At 45.1% G+C, this 20,583-nt stretch overlaps 1 protein-coding gene across 1 annotated transcript in view; it reads right to left on the bottom strand.

The window, feature by feature from the left end:
• Window positions 1-18,430, bottom strand: part of LOC126267663 (uncharacterized) — a 45,922-nt gene extending 27,492 nt beyond the window's left edge. Inside the window, exon 1 of the mRNA XM_049972963.1 lies at window positions 18,126-18,430. Within this exon, the coding sequence (XP_049828920.1) occupies window positions 18,126-18,430 (305 nt within the window). The remainder of the gene's footprint in view (window positions 1-18,125) is intronic.
• Between the last annotated feature and the right edge of the window lie 2,153 nt (window positions 18,431-20,583).

Consider the following 20,583-nt stretch of genomic DNA (forward strand, 5'->3'; position numbering starts at 1 on the left):
AACCACGTCAGGCCACAATAACGGCCTTGATACGCCTGGGCATTGAGTCAACAGAGCTTGGATGTCGTGTACAGGTACATGGCTGTAACGGATCGTGCAGCCACGTCTCGTTGCCTGAGTCAACAGACGAGGACGTTCGCAAGACAAGAACCATCTGCACGAACAGTTCGACGACGTTTGCAGCAGCATGGACTATCAGCTCGGAGACCATCGCTGCTGTTACACGACGCTGCATCACAGACAGGAGCGCCTGCGATGGTGTACTCAACAACGAACCTGGGTGCACGAATGGCAAAACTTCATTTCTTTTGGATGAGTCAAGGTTCTGTTTACAGCATCATAATGGTCGCATCCGTGTTTGGAGACATCGCGGTGAACTCACATTGGGAGTGTGTATTCGTCATCGCCATACCGGAGTATCACTCGGCGTGATGTTATGGGTTGCCACTGGTTACGCGTGTGCTTCACCTCTTGTTCCCATTGACGGCACTTTGAACAATGGACGTTATATTTCAGATGTGTTACGACCCTAGCCTTCATTCGACCCGTGTGAAACCCTGTATTTGGAAAGCAAGACAGTGGCGAATCTGCATGGCATGGATTCGACTAATTCTTGGTACGTTTCTTCAGATTCGCGGCACCAGATGTCTACGAAAAAGTCACGTAATTCCCGTAAATTACGGCTCGGTGGTGTTCCTTAGCTCTTCAGAGGTGTTCCATCGGTTTTAGATCGCTTGGATTTGCTGGCCAATATGAGTTAACCACATCATAGTGAGGTAACTACACTACTGGCCATTGCAATTGCTGCAATAAGGAGATGTGCTGATGATAAACGGGTACTCATTGGACAAACATATTGTTCTAGAACTGATATGTGACTACATTTTCACGCAATTTGGGTGCATAGATCCTGAGAAATCTGTACACGGAACAACCACCTCTGGCCGTAATAACGGCTTTGATAGGCCTGAGCATTGAGTCAAACAGAGCTTGGATGGCGTGTACAGGTACAGCTGCCCATGCAGCTGCAACACGATACCACAGTTCATCAACAGTAGAGTCTGGCTTATTGTCACGAGACAGGTGCTCGGCCAGCATTGACCAGACTTAAACCTAACTAACCTAAGGACATCACACACATCCATGCCTGAGGCAGGAATCGAACCTGCGACCGTAGCGGTCGGGTGGTTCCAGACTGAAGCGCCTAGAACCGCTCGGTCACAAAGGCCGGCTATCGCTTTACAAAGGCAAACCGGTGGCCTTAATGTTGTGGTTCGTCACTGTAAGAGTATGGAATTTTCTCCTCCATAATTCTGAGTCAACTTCTTTTCCATCTTAATACTCCGTCCCTTTCACCAAATAAGACGCCGTACAGGTTACGGCAATTGATTCGCATGGTGAAGGCGACAAGGCATTAGTAGAGAGGTTCTCGGCGGCTAATACGATTTCTTTTTTTTTCCGCAGTAGCCGCTGCGTTTTGGAGCATGATGCAGATCTGGCGTACATCGCCTTTCAGCCGAAGAGGTGTGGGGTCCTCTGGGTATCACCCGCGCCACTCAACAGATTGCTGCGCTCTTCCGCCCTGAGCCACGTGGACGTCCGCCCCTCCGCAGAGGTTACTTCACCTCGCTTCGAGGCCTGGCGAGGCGGCTCTGTGGGGATTAAGCACTCTGCCAGAGGCGTGATGGAGAGTCCGTAAGGGACAGCACCGTTGGCAGGGCACACGGAAGGAAGAAGGATTTACACAGCAACGCGGAGGGAGACTGAACTAACGGGAAGCTCGTTAGCTGATCGATACTCGGGTCATGCTCGTAAAATATGCCAATTAAATTACGTCCATCTTAACTATAACGACAGTTGTTACGAACTTGAGGTGCTAAAGGAAGTGATAGGACACGATTGTGATGTGACTGGTCTGCTATCCCAAAAATATTATCCAACAAATTCTCAAAATTACTTTTACAATAGATATTTAGCACATTTGCATTGCACAACGTAACGTTTTTCATAGTTCAAAACAAAGGAGAGCCACAATCAAATTCCACTATTTAAAAGAAATCAAAATTCACTTTTTAATTGCTTGATTGATTGGTGGATTGATTTGGGGTAGGGGACCGAACAGCGAGGTCATAGTTCGTTTAGGTTATGGAAGGATTAGGAAGGAAGCAGGTCGTGCCCTTTCAAAATAGCCATAGCAACATTTGCCTGCAGTGATTTACGGAAATCACAGAAAACTTAAATCAGGATGGCTGGATGCTGGTTGTAACCTCCCCAATTCTATCTATTTATCGCTTGAGCCTTGTCCCGCAGTTAAGCAGGGTCAGCCATCGTTAATCGAATTTGGAATTTTAATGGTTAAGAGGACCTGGAAAAAGCGTTCGACAATATAAAATGGTGCAAGCTGTTCGAGATACTGAAAAAAGTAGGGGTAAGCTATAGGGAGAGACGGGTCATATACAATATGTACAACAACCAAGAGGGAATAATAAGAGTGGACGATCAAGAACGAAGTGCTCGTATTAAGAAGGGTGTAAGACAAGGCTGTAGCCTTTCGCCCCTACTCTTCAATCTGTTCATCGAGGAAGCAATTATGGAAATAAAATCAAGGTTCAGGAGTGGAATTAAAAATACAAGGTGAAAGGATATCAATGATACGATTCGCTGATGACATTACTATCCTGAGTGAAAGTGAAGAAGGATTAAATGATCTGCTGAACGGAATGAACAGTCTAATGAGTACACAGTATGGTTTGAGAGTAAATCGGAGAAAGACGAAGGTAATGAGAAGTAGTAGAAATGAGAACAGCGAGAAACTTAACATCAGGATTGATGGTCACGAAGTCAATGAAGTTAAGGAATTCTGCTACCTAGGCATTAAAATAACCAATGACGGACGGAGCAAGGAAGACATCAAAAGCAGACTCGCTATGGCAAAAAAAGCATTTCTGGCCAAGAGAAGTCTACTAATATCAAATACCGGCCATAATTTGAGGAAGCAATTTCTGAGGATGTACGTCTGGAGTACAGCATTGTATGGTAGTGAAACATGGACTGTGGGAAAACCGGAACAGAAGAGAATCGAAGCATTTGAGATGTGATGCTACAGACGAATGTTGAAAATTAGGTGGACTGATAAGGTAAGGAATAAGGAGGTTCTACGCAGAATCGGAGAGGAAAGGAATATGTGGAAAACACTGATAAGGAGAAGGGACGGGATGATAGGCCATCTGCTAATACATGAGGGAATGACTTCCATGGTACTAGAGGGAGCTGTAGATGGCAAAAACTGTAGAGGAAGACAGAGATTGGAATACGTCAAGCAAATAATTGAGGACGTAGGTTGCAAGTGCTACTCTGAGATGAAGAGGTTAGCACAGGAAAGGAAGGAATTCGTGGCGGGTCGCATCAAACCAGTCAGTAGACTGATGACAAAAAAAAAAAAAAATGTTGGCCAGATGCCCTTCCTTCCGCCATCCCGTACCCCCAAGGGCGGAATTAGTGTACCATAACTCGAAAGAAGGTTGTATACGTGGAAGAACCCTGGAGATACTAAAAGGTATCAGATAGATTATATAATGGTAAGACAGAGATTTAGGAACCAGGTTTTAAGTTGTAAGACATTTCCAGGGGCAGATGTGGACTCTGACCACAATCTATTGGTTATGACCTGTAGATTAAAACTGAAGAAACTGCAAAAATGTGGGAAATTAAGGAGATGGGACCTGGATAAACTGAAAGAACCAGAGGTTGTAAAGAGTTTCAGGGAGAGCATAAGGGAACAATTGACAGGAATAGGGGAAAGAAATACAGTAGAAGAAGAATGGGTAGCTCTGAGGGATGAAGTAGTGAAGGCAGCAGAGGATAAAGTAGGTAAAAAGACGAGGGCTGCTAGAAATCGTTGGGTAACAGAAGAAATATTGAATTTAATTGATGAAAGGAGAAAATATATAAATGCAGTAAATGAAGCAGGCAAAAAGGAATACAAACGTCTCAAAAATGAGATCGAAAGGAAGTGCAAAATGGCTAAACAGGGATGGCTAGAGGACAAATGTAAGGATGTAGAAGCTTATTTCACTAGGGGTAAGATAGATACTGCCTACAGGAAAATTAAAGAGACCTTTGGAGAGAAGAGAACCACGTGTATGAATATCAAGAGCTCAGATGGCAACCCAGTTCTAAGCAAAGAAGGGAAGGCAGAAAGGTGGAAGGAGTATATAGAAGGTTTATACAAGGGTGATGTACTTGAGGACAATATTATGGAAATGGAAGAGGATGTAGATGAAGACGAAATGGGAGATACGATACTGCGTGAAGAGTTTGACAGAGCACTGAAAGACCTGAGCCGAAACAAGGCCCCCGGAGTAGACAACATTACATTAGAACTACTGACGGCCTTGGGAGAGCCAGTCATGACAAAACTCTACCAGCTGGTGAGCAAGATGTATGAGACAGGCGAAATACCCTCAGACTTCAAGAAGAATATAATAATTCCAATCCCAAAGAAAGCATGTGCTGACAGATGTGAAAATTACCGAACTATCAGTTTAATAAGTCACAGCTGCAAAATACTAACGCGAATTCTTTACAGACGAATGGAAAAACTGGTAGATGCGGACCTCGGGGAGGATCAGTTTGGATTCCATCGAAATGTTGGAACACGTGAGGCAATACTGACCTTACGACTTATCTTAGAAGAAAGATTAAGAAAAGGCAAACCTACGTTTCTAGCATTTGTAGACTTAGAGAAAGCTTTTGACAATGTTGACTGGAATACTCTTTTTCAAATTCTAAAGGTAGCAGGGGTAAAATACAGGGAGCGAAAGGCTATTTACAATTTGTACAGAAACCAGATGGCAGTCATAAGAGTCGAGGGGCAGGAAAGGGAAGCAGTGGTTGGGAAAGGAGTGAGACAGGGTTGTAGCCTCTCCCCGATGTTATTCAATCTGTATATTGAGCAAGCAGTAAAGGAAACAAAAGAAAAATTTGGAGTAGGCATTAAAATTCATGGAGAGGAAGTAAAAACTTTGTGGTTCGCCGATGACATTGTAATTCTGTCAGAGACGGCAAAGGATTTGGAAGAGCAGTTGAACGGGATGGACAGTGTCTTGAAAGGAGGATATAAGATGAACATCAACAAAAGCAAAACGAGGATAATGGAATGTAGTCAAATTAAATCGGGTGATGCTGAGGGAATTAGATTAGGAAATGAGACACTTAAAGTAGTAAAGGAGTTTTGCTATTTAGGAAGTAAAATAACTGATGATGGTCGAAGTAGAGAGGATATAAAATGTAGACTGGCAATGGCAAGGAAAGCGTTTCTGAAGAAGAGAAATTTGTTAACATCGAATATAGATTTAAGTGTCAGGAAGTCATTTCTGAAAATATTTGTTTGGAGTGTAGCCATGTATGGAAGTGAAACATGGACGATAACTAGTTTGGACAAGAAGAGAATAGAAGCTTTCGAAATGTGATGCTACAGAAGAATACTGAAGATAAGGTGGATAGATCACGTAACTAATGAGGAGGTATTGAATAGGATTGGGGAGAAGAGAAGTTTGTGGGACATCTTGACTAGAAGAAGGGATCGGTTGGTAGGACATGTTTTGAGGCATCAAGGGATCACAAATTTGCATTGGAGGGCAGTGTGGAGGGTAAAAATCGTAGAGGGAGACCGAGAGATGAGTACACTAAGCAGATTCAGAAGGATGTAGGTTGTAGTAGGTACTGGGAGATGAAGCAGCTTGCACAGGATAGAGTAGCATGGAGAGCTGCATCAAACCAGTCTCAGGACTGAAGACAACAACAACAACAACAACTCTCTGCGCCGAGTTTAATCCATGGAATAGGTGAATGTGTTCAGTTATCTGTGAGCTGTGTACTGAGGCGGAACATGGGGACCAGCCCAGTATTCACCTAGCGGGATGTGGGAAACCACATCCAGGTTGGCCGGCACATCGACCCTCGTCGTTAATCCGTCGGGCGGATTCGATGCGGGGCCGGCGGGCCTACTCGAGTGCAGGAAGCAGCACGTTAGCGCTCTCGGCTACCCTGGCGGTTCGGTTGGAACCTTCCCAATATGAGTCCACAATTTAAGAAAGAAGTAATACACTTGTAGTATTCAGAAAGATCTTAAAACACAAGAGCAACATATTCCGTGAATAATTCAACAAGTGATATAAAAACACACAATGAGGCTACCATATATTTTTGAGATATATTTAATGCTGCTACTAGGTGGCACGGGTAGTTCCGTAAAATTTAATTTTTTTTTAATTGCAGCGTAGTGCCACGTACGGAGGAACCACATTTTTGTTAATTTATTACTCATTCTCTTATAAGAGGTCCCCAATATTTTATTGAGCAGCTAAGCAAAGTGAAGTTCAACATTTAAATTTGACGCGAGCCAGACCAAAGATTGTAGACATTCACGATGTTTCGGCTCCAAGAATAGAAGACTGATCGAATAATATTACGTTAACGATATATCTGTACTTTAAAAGAGTTTCTACGCTATCACTGGTGTCTAGAGTTTGAAATTCTACCACCTTTTACCGCATGAAAACATGAATTAGCTTCCTCTTTTAAAATGTAATAAGATAAGTCTCCTTTTTTCTTATGGAACAGTAAGGCTAGTCAGCGCTATGAGCATGTAAAGTGAGCATCTCAGGTTCATAAGTAGCTGATTAATTATTAAAAAACAATAACATGAAGTCCACAATTACACTAATGACCATTAAAATTGCTACACCACGAGGATGACGTGCTACAGGCGCCAATTTTAGCATACAGGAAGAAGATACTGTGATATGCAACTGATTAGCTTTTCAGAGCATTCACACAAGGTTGCCGTCTGTGGCGACACCTACGAAGTGCTGACATGAGGAAAGTTTCCAGCCGATTTCTCATACACAAACAGCAGTTGACCGGCGTTGCCTGGTGAAACGTTGTTGTGATGCCTCGTGTAAGGATCATAAACTCGTACCATCACGTTTCCGACATTGATAAAGGTCGGATAGTAGCCTATCACGATTGCGGTTTATCGTATCACGACACGCTACTTACATTGCTCGTTATCCAATGGCTGTTACCAGAATATCGAATCGGTGGGTTCAGGAGGGTAATATGGAACGCCGTTCTGCATACCAACGGCTTCGTACCACTAGTAGTCGAGATGACAGGCACCTTATCCGGAGGGCTGTAACGGATAGTGCAGCCACGTCTCGATCCCTGAGTCAACAGATGGGGACTTTTCGAGACAACAACCATCTGCACGAACAGTTCGACGACGTCTGCAGTAGCATGGCTGTCAGCTCGAAGACCATGGATGCAGTTACCCTTGACGCTGCATCACAGACAGGAAAGTCTGCGATGGTGTACTCAACGACGAACCTGCGTGCATAAATGGCGAAACGTCATTTTTAGGACGAATACAGGTTCTGTTTACAGCATCATGATCGTCGCATCCGTGTTTGGCGACATCGCGGTGAACGCACATTGGAAGCGTGTATTCGTCATCGCCATACTGGCGTATCACCCGGAGTGATGGTATGGGATGCCATTGGTTACACGTCGGGGTCACCTCTTGTTCGGATTGACGGTACTTTGAACAGTGTTACGACCGGTGGCTCTACCCTTCTTTCGCCAGTCTCTACTGTTGATGAACTGTGGTATCGTGTTGAAGCTGCATGGGCAGCTGTACCTGTACACGCCATCCAAGCTCTGTTTCACTCAATGCTCAGGCGTATCAAAGCCGTTATTACGGCCAGAGGTGGTTGTTCTGGGTACTGATTTCTCAGGATCTTTGCACCCAAATAGCGTGAAAACGTAGTCATATATCAGTTCTAGTTTAATATGTTTGTCCAAGGAACACCCGTTTTTCATCTGCACATCTTCTTATTGTAGCAATTTCAATGGCCAGTAGTGTAGCTACCTCACTATGATGTGATTAACTCACATGGACCAGCAAATCCAAGCGATCTAAAACCGATGGAACACCTCTGAAGAGATAAGGAACACCACCGAGCAGTAATTTACGGGAATTACGTGACTTCTCCGTAGACATCTGGTGCCGCAAATCTGGAGAAACGTACCAAGAATTAGTCGAATCCATGCCATGCAGATTCGCCGCTGTCTTGCTTTCCAAATGTAGGGTCACAGGGATCTATTGAAGGCTAGAGCCCCAGGTCATAACAAATCTGAAATATAGCGTTCACTGTTCAAGGTGCCGGCAATGGGAACAAGAGGTGAAGCAGACATGTAACCAGTGGCAACCCATAACATCACGCCCGGTGATACACCAGTATGGCGATGACGAATACACATTTCCAATGTGAGTTCACCGCGATGTCGCCAAACACAGATACGACCATTATGATTGATCCGAAAAAATGAAGTTTTGCCATTCGTGAACCCAGTTTCGTCGTTGAGTACACAATCGCAGGCGCTCCTGTCTGTGATGCAGCGTCAAGTGTAAACGCAGCATTGGTCTCCGAGCTGATAATCCATGCTGTCGCAAACGTCGTCGAACTGTTCGTGCAGATGGTTGTTCTCTTGCAAACGTCCCCATCTGTTGACTCAGGAATCGAGACGTGGCTGCACGATCCGTTGCAGCCATGTGGATAATTTGCCTGTCATCTCTACTGCTAGTGATACGAGGCTGTTGGGATCCAGCACGATGTTCCGTATTACCCTCCTGAACCCAGCGATTACATATTCTGCTAACAGTCATTGTATATCGACCAACGCGAGCAGCAATGTTGCGATACGATGAACCGCAATCACGTTAGGCTACAATCCAACCTTTATCAAAGCCTGAAACGTGATGGTATGCATTTCTCCTCCTTACACGAGACATCACAACAACGTTTCACCCGGCAACGCCGGTCAGCTGCTGCTTATGTATGAGAAGTCGGTTGGAAACTTTCCTCACGTCATCACGTTTTAGGTGTCGCCACCGTCGCCAACCTAGTGTGAATGCTTTGAAAAGCTAATCATTAGCATATCCCAGCATCCTCTTCCTGACGGTTAAATTTCGCATCTGCAGCACGTCATCTTCGTGGTGTAGCAATTTTAATGGCCGGAGTGTATCATTCTCCTCGAACCAGTCTAGCAAATTCGGGCCTTGTGACATGGGCAGTAATACTGCTGGAATATGACGTCGCCGTCGAGAAGACATCAAGCATAAAGCCGGCAGGTCGTAAAAACGTTCATGTAGTTCACAGATGTCATGCTGATTTCAGTTACTGCTACAGGCCCCACAATATAATACTGCAGTCACCGTCTTGCGTCTTGTTTCTTTGGAGTACAAAAAAAAAGTTCGACCTGGAGCTTGTCGTATTTTATCAGAGCTCCGGTGGGATACCGCCTGTGCGGCCTTCCACAGGCGGGCGCGTCGTTTTGTGAATGGTCGCGTCGATAGCATCTGTGGATTTTCCGGGGTGCCAAGTGTTCCCAGCGAACTCACCACTGCACTGGGAGAAGACAATCATCGCCTTTCGGTGGGCAATTTCCTGACGCTCATTTGAATAAAACATGTTACTTCGACTTCACTGCAGCGCAAGCACGTAGTCCTACCAGAGTAGATGGCGTACTTCGACTCCACTGCACCGCAAGCACTTACTCGTACCAGAGTAGATGGCGGTCTTCTGAGTCCGGTAGAGAAAGTCAGATGTCATATAATTCGCAAATCATTGATCATACCATCACGCCGTATATGAAATTAACTACACGATCACTTGTAATGGCCATGTGCATGTTTTTGGTCAGTATTAACACCCACAGTGTAAATAAGTTGTTTAATATTACCATAACTGTCTTCTTATGATGATGTAAACGCGTACACAGTAAAGTTTCAAATAATGTACTTTCAATTTGTGTGTTTCAGCTATACTTGAATAGTTACTGAAAATTATAGCTATAATAAAGATTGTGTAAAGTTAAGTTACTTGCAAGGGTTACAATTTTAAGACTGTTGACATTGCTTCGCTTTCTGATCATTCCAAATTACTTCCATGTAAATCTTAGAAGGTCAGACGCATTGTCTCGCCTTACACACCCGCCTGTTCTCTACTACTTCCATCCTTCACTAGTAAGTTCCCAACACTCCTTAAATTACTAGATCACCCAACTTTATTGCCTGTCTAGGCTGCGTAAATTACTAAAATTTTGACTGCTTTCGGTTTCAACTAGAAGAGGAACGAGTCAGTTTCTATACTTTTTACGACAGAACATGTAAATTTGTAGGCTGTATCTACAAGGCCAACAAAATTTTTTGTAACCATCACAATGTTGGTCTTTCCAATATAGTGTAAAAATCATTTTTGCAATTTAACGCTTTAGTAATGTAATCTTGTAACAATCGTGAATGCTCCTTCAGTATATCTTAGTCCTGCTAGAATTAGCCAACGTTAACTAAAAGTTTGACGAATGATAATGAAACTAAATGTTATACTCATCTTGTAAACTACCTGTGATCAGGCTCGTCGTATTATCTCCAAGCGTAGCTCAGAGGTCTTTGGTCTTAAATAACCAAGTGAAAGAGCGTCTTCACGCTATAACTCCAAGCGATTTCTTCCATATGCTGATTTATCACAAACTAAAGAGAGCTTGTCAATATAAAAGTTTTCGGGGTATAGTACCGTTGGTTTTTCTCCAGAAGCAGTAGTTTTTACATTATGACGCCGTACCATACCCAAAAAACTTTTATGTCGACTGACTCTGGCCGCGGAAGCCTCCGCAATCATAAAGACAGCTTCTTCCCACGCCTTTTTTTCATAGTCACAAAACAAAGACCATCAGCGCAGTATATTAGTGGTCTCACAAAGAGCTCATAAGAACTGACTACACTGAACTAAGGAACTGAAGTGTTCGCTTTGGCGCGAATCTCACGCCTCCATAAAACCCTAGTCCTCCAGAAACATCTAGAAACTTCTATTAGTCAAGTTGATATAGAGAACACTTTCCTCTTTCTAAAACATAGAAAAACTTAAACGAAACAATATTTTCATGATAACACACTTCTCAGAAATATAATGTAAACAAAAACTACTTATACAGTTACGAAATTAAATATAATAATGTCATGTATAAAGGACATTGTACATAATTAATGTTACAATTTCAAAACGCTGCAGAAAGAGAACCACTCTTCGGAATGACGTCAAATTTGAACAGAACGTTATTGACGCAGGCGGAAACTTAATGAGAAAAAATATGAAAATTTGACCACTAAATGGCGCTGTAAGCATCTGAAAGTAAACCGGGTTGGCAACAAATGACAGATGAATTGCAATACGACGGCTATGGTCTGTGTTGCACATTGCACCGTCCGCAGTGTGTAATGTGCATGACTGAGGGGATTAGGTACTTAACAGTTGAGGCGCTGTTTGTTAGGTAAGCCCTTCCATCACAGCAGGGCCTTACTACGACGAATTGGAAAAATAACTTTTTAAGTGTCCTGAGGCCGAACGCTGCATGAAAAGCAAAATGTCACCGGTTTTTAATTGCCCAGGAGCCAAAACCGCATAAAGAGCCAAGTACAATCGGTTTTTAACTGTCCTGGGTCAAAAATCGCATAAAATACAAAATGACATCCTTATTTCACTGCCGAAATATTCGGTACTCTGTACACCGTTTTCTGCCACAAGTTGAAACCGAGAAATAGCTTGTTCTACAACAGATCGGAGTGTCTCAGGGATCACGTTCAGAGCGCGTTGCGCAATGCGTGCCTTCAGTTCAGCTATATTCGTGATTGGAGCACTGAATACAACATTGCTCAGATAGCCGCAAAGCCAGAGTGTTATCTTGGATTAATAAGAGCCTACCAACACATCCGCGCTGTTGAAAGGCTGGAATAACGTTGATACTCGAAAGACTGTCACAGGGTTTACCAGTGACCGTCGAGGTAAGGGGACGTGCAGGACTCATCTCCTCGAAAAAATACGGCCCCACGACCAACGATGCCGTCAACCCGCACCACACACTCCTTTTGCAAAATGATGTGGTACCGGTTGATGTGCGTGTGGATTTTCCATTGCCCATATTCTGCCACTCTGAATACTGACATATCCTCGGAGAAGGAAATGCGTTTCGACTGTCCACAGTATGTTCCACGGCCACTCACTGTCTACTGCCAAACCAGCCAGAAATTCCATAGCAAACGGCTGTCTTGCTGGCAGGTCAGTAGCAAGCAACTTCTGACCATAGCTGATTTTGTATGGATAGCAATGGAAAATGTTTAGTGTGATTTTATATATCTTGCTCACAAGCATGCCCAATGTTGGGGCAATTCCACGTGCACTGCACGTTTGCACACTACCGCTCGACTGCTGCAGCAATGCTGTGACCTCATCTTCGATAGACATCGGGTCAACTCCTTTCCTCCTGCCATTTGCACATCAAAACGTCTTTTATAATTTGGGAGTAATTTCCTCCAGACCCTTAGCAGACTTCGGATCAATGTTTTTTTTTCCGCACTCTTGATTGTCCGAATCTTCTGCAGGGCTACTGGCACATCGTCACCGTTCTTGTATAAATGCTTTACCAGCAGCGCGCTTTACTTCATGGAGACAGTCACTTTGATCGTCTCGGACACAAACTAAGGAACAGTCGTGTGGTGCCGTGCGTGTATTGATGTGCATGTTCTCACGCCCACGGCCCCATAATATTGATCAAAGTTATCTTAATATTTTTGTTGTTGTTTCATGAGGTTTCCCCCTGTATGGATAATATGTCGTTCAAATTTGACGTCATTCTGAACAGTGGTTCTCTTTTTGCAGCATTTTGAAAGTGGAACTTTCATTATGGACACGATGTATTTGTGGCTCCAAGCAGCTTCTAGTCTAGGGGATGATGTAGAGTTCCAGGTTTGTAGAACATTAGTGAAAATAATAAATTTCACCACTTTTTTTACTTTCCATCCAGGTATGGCAAAACAGTGAAATTTATGCAGCATTTTTCTGCAAATCGCTAAAGCCATGGTACAGGCGAGTGAAACGTTATGAAGATAACACGACTATTGAGGACAGTAAACATTATAAAATTTTAATATGGAATTACATAATTAAAATAATAGTTGGAAGTATTGTAGTGTATTTCACGTCGCAAAAATAATAAGAATTTCATATGTTGTTTCACTTAACTATATGTTATGAACATGGAGTATGCTTTCTAAAAATTATAATAATTACTGAATTAATGGATGATAAAACATCATGAGAAATTTTGGAACCAAAAATTGTTAAGTGCGAAACCGCTGCTCCATTTACGATCCAATATAACAAATGGAATTTATAGGATAATTGACTTCATTTAAAATTAAAATTAAAGTTATGCTCCGAAGTATTACGTTTCCTGACAGGCCTCGGGCCGTATCCGGTAATGCATTCAAGTAGGAATGAACTATATTCTATTTCAATTAACAAGCGAAGGATGCGTATGCGAAGAAACTGGGACACCAGAACATGTCACAGTGCTGTGCAACACGCTAGCACAAGTGAGACCTATACAGAATGACGATGGCAGAATAATACTTAATCCCGGTGACCGGAACACAATAAATAGCGTAGCCGATTTATCAAACATTCTGCACGAAGAATACAAGCGCCAAAACCCATATTGAAGGAGGCTATACAAGCACAAACAACACAACAAACCACATGGGAGGACACAAACACGACCACAGATACTGAACATGACTCAGAAGGGATCAACATGTAAGGGACCAAAACCAACAATGTATGACACTGCATGCCACAACACAGTCACAAATCACACAGCAATCATAAAACAAATAATCACCTGCGCCACATACTAAGCGAGAACTTCTCATCTGAAATAGATAGAAATAGTCCATTACTAACCAACATGCTCTCTCTATGCTACAAATTATTCTTAACCATGCTCACTGTGTTACTTTTTCTTTGACATTTGCATTGTATAAATTATATTCTCATCGACTAGGGGATAACAAATTGTATGGAAACATTTTAACAATTGTTAAGCATTCAATTCGCTGTAACCTCAGAGAAATCTTTATATATTAGATTCTTTATATTATTTTTAAAAAATCATTAACAACTCTATACCATTAAGACTGTAACAATGAGAAGTCTTTGCTATTAGATTCGGAAGCATCCGACCCACCTTACACTTCAAGGGGGTGGGTTACTATGTACTGTTAATGAAATAAATTAATATATAAATTATGAAGAAACATGGAAACTTATGAAATTTAAATAAATATTGCCATACATTACATCGACCCCATAGGCTCACGACTTGTAATTTAGACTTACAGTTGTAGATAACACCCAGCTGAAAAAATAATGGAATCACAAATTTCATCATACAAGCTTAGTATTGTAATCTGTTGTTAATAAAACATCACCGTAATTCTGGTCCGTTACATCGTGACACTAAACACGAATAACACCAACGGATCCTAGCGGCCGTTCTAGCTATGACAGAGAACTGCAGCTGTAATCTTTTCCGTACTCGCCGATGCTGTGTACGTATACGAAGTTACGTTCACGTGTGTCCTCGGCGTCCTTCGTAGCTGCATATCTGAATAAATCTTCTTGGTTTTCAAGCCGCGTCAATTCGAATTAAGTTCTCGACGGCTATCTCTACCGTCATCGTCGGGAGTAAAACCACTGACTGCCGGAACTGGCACGGTTTACCGTTTATGTAGCCAAGATTGGTGCCTTGGCAGCGAAACGCCGCATGTGCGAATATGAGTTTGGCAACTCATAACAGCCCGGCACGCCGAGGGGCCGAATGACGTCAGGTGGGACGAGAGGAGGAGGAGGAGATTACTGTTTAGCATCCCATCGACAACGAGGTCATTAGAGACGGAGCACAAGCTCGGATTAGGGAAGGATGGGGAAGGAAATCGGCCGTGCATTTGCCTGAAGCGAATTAGGTAAATCACCGGTGGTGGGACGAGAGGCCGGCGTCAATTTTGAAGTTGCCGCCCACGCCTCCCTACAAGCGTTAAGTATACGTCGTTGACTCCTTTCGACATGCAAAGCCCTCCATCACAGCCCACTTGGTATGTAACAACGGTCCTTGTTAAAATTGTTGCTGTTCATTATAATCTCAGCCTTCTTTTTTTTTTATAACACAATCCCTATATGTTTATGCATGAGCCAAGACTCTCGTGTTTTCAAACTGTATTACGTGTCTGTTTTCCGGGCGATACTTGGCTACGGCCGACAAGCGCACTTTGCTTGATATGTCTCTTGTGCTCAGTACAGTGCTCTGCAGCTGTGCGAATTACCAGACCTAAGTAGGGGCTGCCGCATTCGCAAGTGACTGAAATGGTTCAAATGGCTCTGAGGACTATGGGACTTAACGTTTGAGGTCATCAGTACCCTAGAACTTAGAACTACTTAAACGTAACTAACCTAAGGACATCACACACATGCATGCCCGAGGCAGGATTCGAACCTGCGACCGTAGTGGTCGCGCGGTTCCAGACTGAAGTGCCTAGAACCGCTCGGCCACTCTGGCCGGCAGCAAGGGACTGAGCAGTAGTAAAAAATTGCTGTTTTTAAGAGCGCGCCGCAGCGCGTTCTGTGAAGCAGTCGCCTTCGTTTCTGGCGGTGGCGCCGCTGCTGTAGTCGCAGCTTTGGTGTCTCCCTCTGGTGGGAAAGGGGAAAGGTTGCCTGTTCACGTGCATTTAAGGGGCGCTATCAGCTCGGGAGGGGGTCAGTCGGAGTGAGGCTAGGTCAGTCTCGCGTCACCAGTTGCTGGTCTGTCCCTCGTTTGCATTTGTGCGGCAGTTAGTGTCTGTCTGTCGTTGGAGTGCTTGTATGTCTGTCGTTTGGATCAAACTTTAAAGCCAGAAAATGAGAGTCTTGCCACTCCGCCAGTAAGAGAACTCAGCTAGTGGTCGCCCGGTCGGGGCAGAGTTTCTGTATCTGAGTCTGCGCGTCAGGCCGCAAGTTTGCTCGGACAACGGTCATTGGCGGTTTGATCGGTCGGTTGGTCGGTCGCTCACTGAGACACGAGATGATTTGTCAGCCTTGAGTGTCGGCGCATGTGAGATCCCCACGTGAGTCCAGTGAGCAGCGCTGTATAGAAAGGGGTAGTGGCTTCGCGGTTCAGACGAGAGCAACAGGAGCGAAATCACGACATCGGGCTAGCCGGGGCGAGCTGCGACGCCGTGAGACAGGAGATCGGCGCGCCTTCCTGCGTCCGTTGAAGCGGTTGGCAGCGGACGGTTCTGGAGAGCGTTGAGGGTGCTGCGCAAGCTCTTGGCCAGAAATCGCAGTTTATTAGAAGTGATTGGAGATATGTTGTTTCATTTACTTGTTAAATTCTAGTTTTTTCTTGGTGAGGTCACCAGGAGCTTTGTTTCGGGGTCGTCGCACCATCCTTCTCCATTTTCCCAATCGCGGGAAGGTGGTTATTTGTGAATTGGGTGGTCCGTTTTTCCCATGTGGAGCCGGCCGATGTGGCCTAGCGGTTGTAGGCGCTACAGGCTGGAACCGCCCACCGCTACGGTCGCAGGTTCGAACCCTACCTCGGTCATGGGTGTGTGTGATGTCCTTAGGTTTAAGTAGTTCTAAGTTCTAGGGGACTGATGACCTCAGCAGTTAAATCCCATATTGTTCAGATCCATTTCAACCATTTTTTCCCTTGTGGAATTGGGGAGGTTTAGAGCAATCAGCCATACGTTAATAGCTGCCTCGGTCATGTTTGTCTGATTCGGTGATAACGGATTTATTGCTTTAAAGGCCGAATTCTTGAAATATGTTTTTATCCTGCCTATCATCTTGCTAGGTGGTATATGTGTAATGTAGAGCATGTTCTACATTTTATGTAAGTCTGCATTTTATGGGTTTTATTTAAATAGTCATTTTAGGGTAGAAGGTTGCCGCCCTTCCACCGTAAGAGTCCTTTTTAAAAAAAATCTGGTGTGTTGTAGATTTAAACCAGTGTACTCTTTCAGAGGTTATTGTGAGCGGTCATGACTACGGCAGTGTTGAAAGGGAGCAGGCAAGTTTCTCAGCCCGAAGGCTCATACTGTTAATATCGCTCTGTCTGCCTCTAAATAAAATTGTATCTTGAAATTTCGAGGGTGCTTTTATGCTTATAATTTTAAATCTGTTTTTGAAAAAGTTTTTACGAATTAAATTCACATTTGTTAAAAGTAATTTAGTTTTCTAACAGTTTCTTCCTGGCAACAACTTCCAGGCTCACCTAGTGTGATTAAATGTGTTAATGTTCTTGACGAATCACTAGTAAATAAAGTATATTCTTTAAGAAAAGATTTTGACACCATATAAGCCACGCACACGAAGAACTTATTCGTCTTTAACAGGGCGCAATTTACCTCGTATCTTAGGACCGGGCCAGTACACTGATCTTAGCCCATGCCTCTTTAGCACACGTCCTGGTTTGCTGCTCGTGGTCCCACAGTATGGCACGAAAGTAGCCGGCTTGGCCTCTTCAGCCGATTCACAAGGCGTCCTTCTTCGGTTACTCTTGAAAGCGTCTGCAATGTCTCTCTTGCTATGACCACTGTCTCTCAAAACCACTCTCAAGTACTGAAAATCAGACTGTAGGTGGTCGTCGTCAGAAATAATGTTTGCTCTTCATGCCAACGTGTTCAGAACCGCTTTCTTGTGTATAGGGTTGCGAAAACAATCGGTGTTCAAGTATTGATCAGTGTACCTCGGTTCCCTGTACACTGAATGACCAAGCCGGTCTCCTGCCTCTCGCTCAACTAAAACATCCAAGAACGGTAGCTCTCTATCACAAAGGAAAAATTTAATAATGAGATGAACACAGTTCATGTGGTCGACAAACTTTTGCAGTGCATTTTCATCGTGAGACCGAATCAGGACACTGTCCTCGAGGTACCGCAGAAAGCGAGACTGACGCAACGCCGCAGAGTTCAGAGCCTGCTCCATAAAAAGCTCCATGGTAAAATTCGCTGCTACCGGAGAGAGCTGTGATCTCACCGCTGTGCAATACGTCATTTCATAATATTCGTCGAGGTACAAGAAGTACGTTGCCGTCAGAACACTGACATACGACCACGTTTTCTCGGCGCTTCACTTTTTCTGCCGGGCAGTATAATGCAAATACGGAATGTAAGGGTAGGGTTTTCTGGTTACGACGGCTGTGACGTCGGACTGCAGCGGTGCGCAGATGGGCCGGCGCGTACAGTTGGTGGTGTGCGCAGAGAAGCAGCGCGCAACGGAGTGGGCATGAATACATGCATGCTGTGGGCGGCGGCTGCGGCGGCGGCGGCGGCGGCGGCGGCGGCCGCTGTCCACGGAATGGAATCTCGGCTGCCTGGTATTATACGGCGCGGCGAGGGCGTGTGTGCAAACTGCCGGCTCGCGGAATAGCGTCCAGCCGGGAAAGCGACGAGCAGAGCGTGCGCTAGATGAATGGCTCGTTGTAACTGCTTAGTCATGACTCCCACTGTACAACATTCCGTGTAACTACTTTCAGTTTAATATATACACTCCTGGAAATTGAAATAAGAACACCGTGAATTCATTGTCCCAGGAAGGGGAAACTTTATTGACACATTCCTGGGGTCAGATACATCACATGATCACTCTGATAGAACCACAGGCACATACACACAGGCAACAGAGCATGCACAATGTCGGCACTAGTACAGTGTATATCCACCTTTCGCAGCAATGCAGGCTGCTATTCTCCCATGGAGACGATCGTAGAGATGCTGGATGTAGTCCTGTGGAACGGCTTGCCATGCCATTTCCACCTGGCGCCTCAGTTGGACCAGCGTTCGTGCTGGACGTGCAGACCGCGTGAGACGACGCTTCATCCAGTCCCAAACATGCTCAATGGGGGACAGATCCGGAGATCTTGCTGGCCAGGGTAGTTGACTTACACCTTCTAGAGCACGTTGGGTGGCACGGGATACATGCGGACGTGCATTGTCCTGTTGGAACAGCAAGTTCCCTTGCCGGTCTAGGAATGGTAGAACGATGGGTTCTATGACGGTTTGGATGTACCGTGCACTATTCAGTGTCCCCTCGACGATCACCAGAGGTGTACGGCCAGTGTAGGCGATCGCTCCCCACACCATGATGCCGGGTGTTGGCCCTGTGTGCCTCGGTCGTATGCAGTCCTGATTGTGGCGCTCACCTGCACGGCGCCAAACACGCATACGACCATCATTGGCACCAAGGCAGAAGCGACTCTCATCGCTGAAGACGACACGTCTCCATTCGTCCCTCCATTCACGCCTGTCGCGACACCACTGGAGGCGGGCTGCACGATGTTGGGGCGTGAGCGGAAGACGGCCTAACGGTGTGCGGGACCGTAGCCCAGCTTCATGGAGACGGTTGCGAATGGTCCTCGCCGATACCCCAGGAGCAACAGTGTCCCTAATTTGCTGGGAAGTGGCGGTGCGGTCCCCTACGCAACTGCGTAGGATCCTACGGTCTTGGCGTGCATCTGTGCTTCGCTGCGGTCCGGTCCCAGGTCGACGGGCACATGCACCTTCCGCCGACCACTGGCGACAACATCGATGTACTGTGGAGATCTCACGCCCCACGTGTTGAGCAATTCGGCTGTACGTCCATCCGGCCTCCCGCATGCCCACTATACGCCCTCGCTCAAAGTCCGTCAACTGCACATACGGTTCACGTCCACGCTGTCGCGGCATGCTACCAGTGTTAAAGACTGCGATGGAGCTCCGTATACCACGGCAAACTGGCTGACACTGACGGCGGCGGTGTACAAATGCTGCGCAGCTAGCGCCATTCGACGGCCAACACCGCGGTTCCTGGTGTGTCCGCTGTGCCGTGCGTGTGATCATTGCTTGTACAGCCCTCTCGCAGTGTCCGGAGCAAGTATGGTGGGTCTGACACACGGTGTCAATGTGTTCCTTTTTCCATTTCCAGGAGTGTATATACCTTATTAGTAGATTACTGCTATTTATGTAACACTCAAGAGTAAGCAGGAACGATGCAGTATGGGACATGCTTCAAGCCCTGCTAAGGCCTCGACATGTACACTACTGGCCATTAAAATTGCTACAGACAATGAATTTGACCGACAGGAAGAAGATGCTGTGAAATGCAAATGATTAGCTTTTCAGAGCATTCACACTAGGTTGGCGCCGGTGGTGACACCTGCAACGTGCTGACATGAGGAAAGTTTCCAACCGATTTCTCATACAGAAAGAGCAGTTGACAGGCGTTGGCTCTTGAATCGTTGTTGTGATGCCTCGTGTAAGGAGGAGAAATGCGTACCATCAAGTTTCAGACTTTTATCAATGTCGTTGATTGTAGCCTATCGCGATTGCGGTTTATCGTATCGCTACACTTCTGCTCGCGTTGGTCGAGATCCAATGACTGTTAGCAGAATATGGAATCGGTGTGTACAGGAGGGTAAAACGGAACGCCGTGCTGGATCCCAACGGCCTTGTGTCACTAGAAGTCGAGATGACAGGCATCTTATCCGCATGGCTGTAACGGATCGTGCAGCCACGTCTCGTCTGTACGGGCCTTTCTGGATACAGAAAATGTTTGACTGCTGCCCTGGCCAGCATATTCTTCAGATCTCTCACCAATTGAAAACGTCTGGTCA

This window comes from Schistocerca gregaria, chromosome 4 (assembly GCF_023897955.1).
Source record: "Schistocerca gregaria isolate iqSchGreg1 chromosome 4, iqSchGreg1.2, whole genome shotgun sequence".
Classification (NCBI taxonomy): domain Eukaryota; kingdom Metazoa; phylum Arthropoda; class Insecta; order Orthoptera; family Acrididae; genus Schistocerca; species Schistocerca gregaria.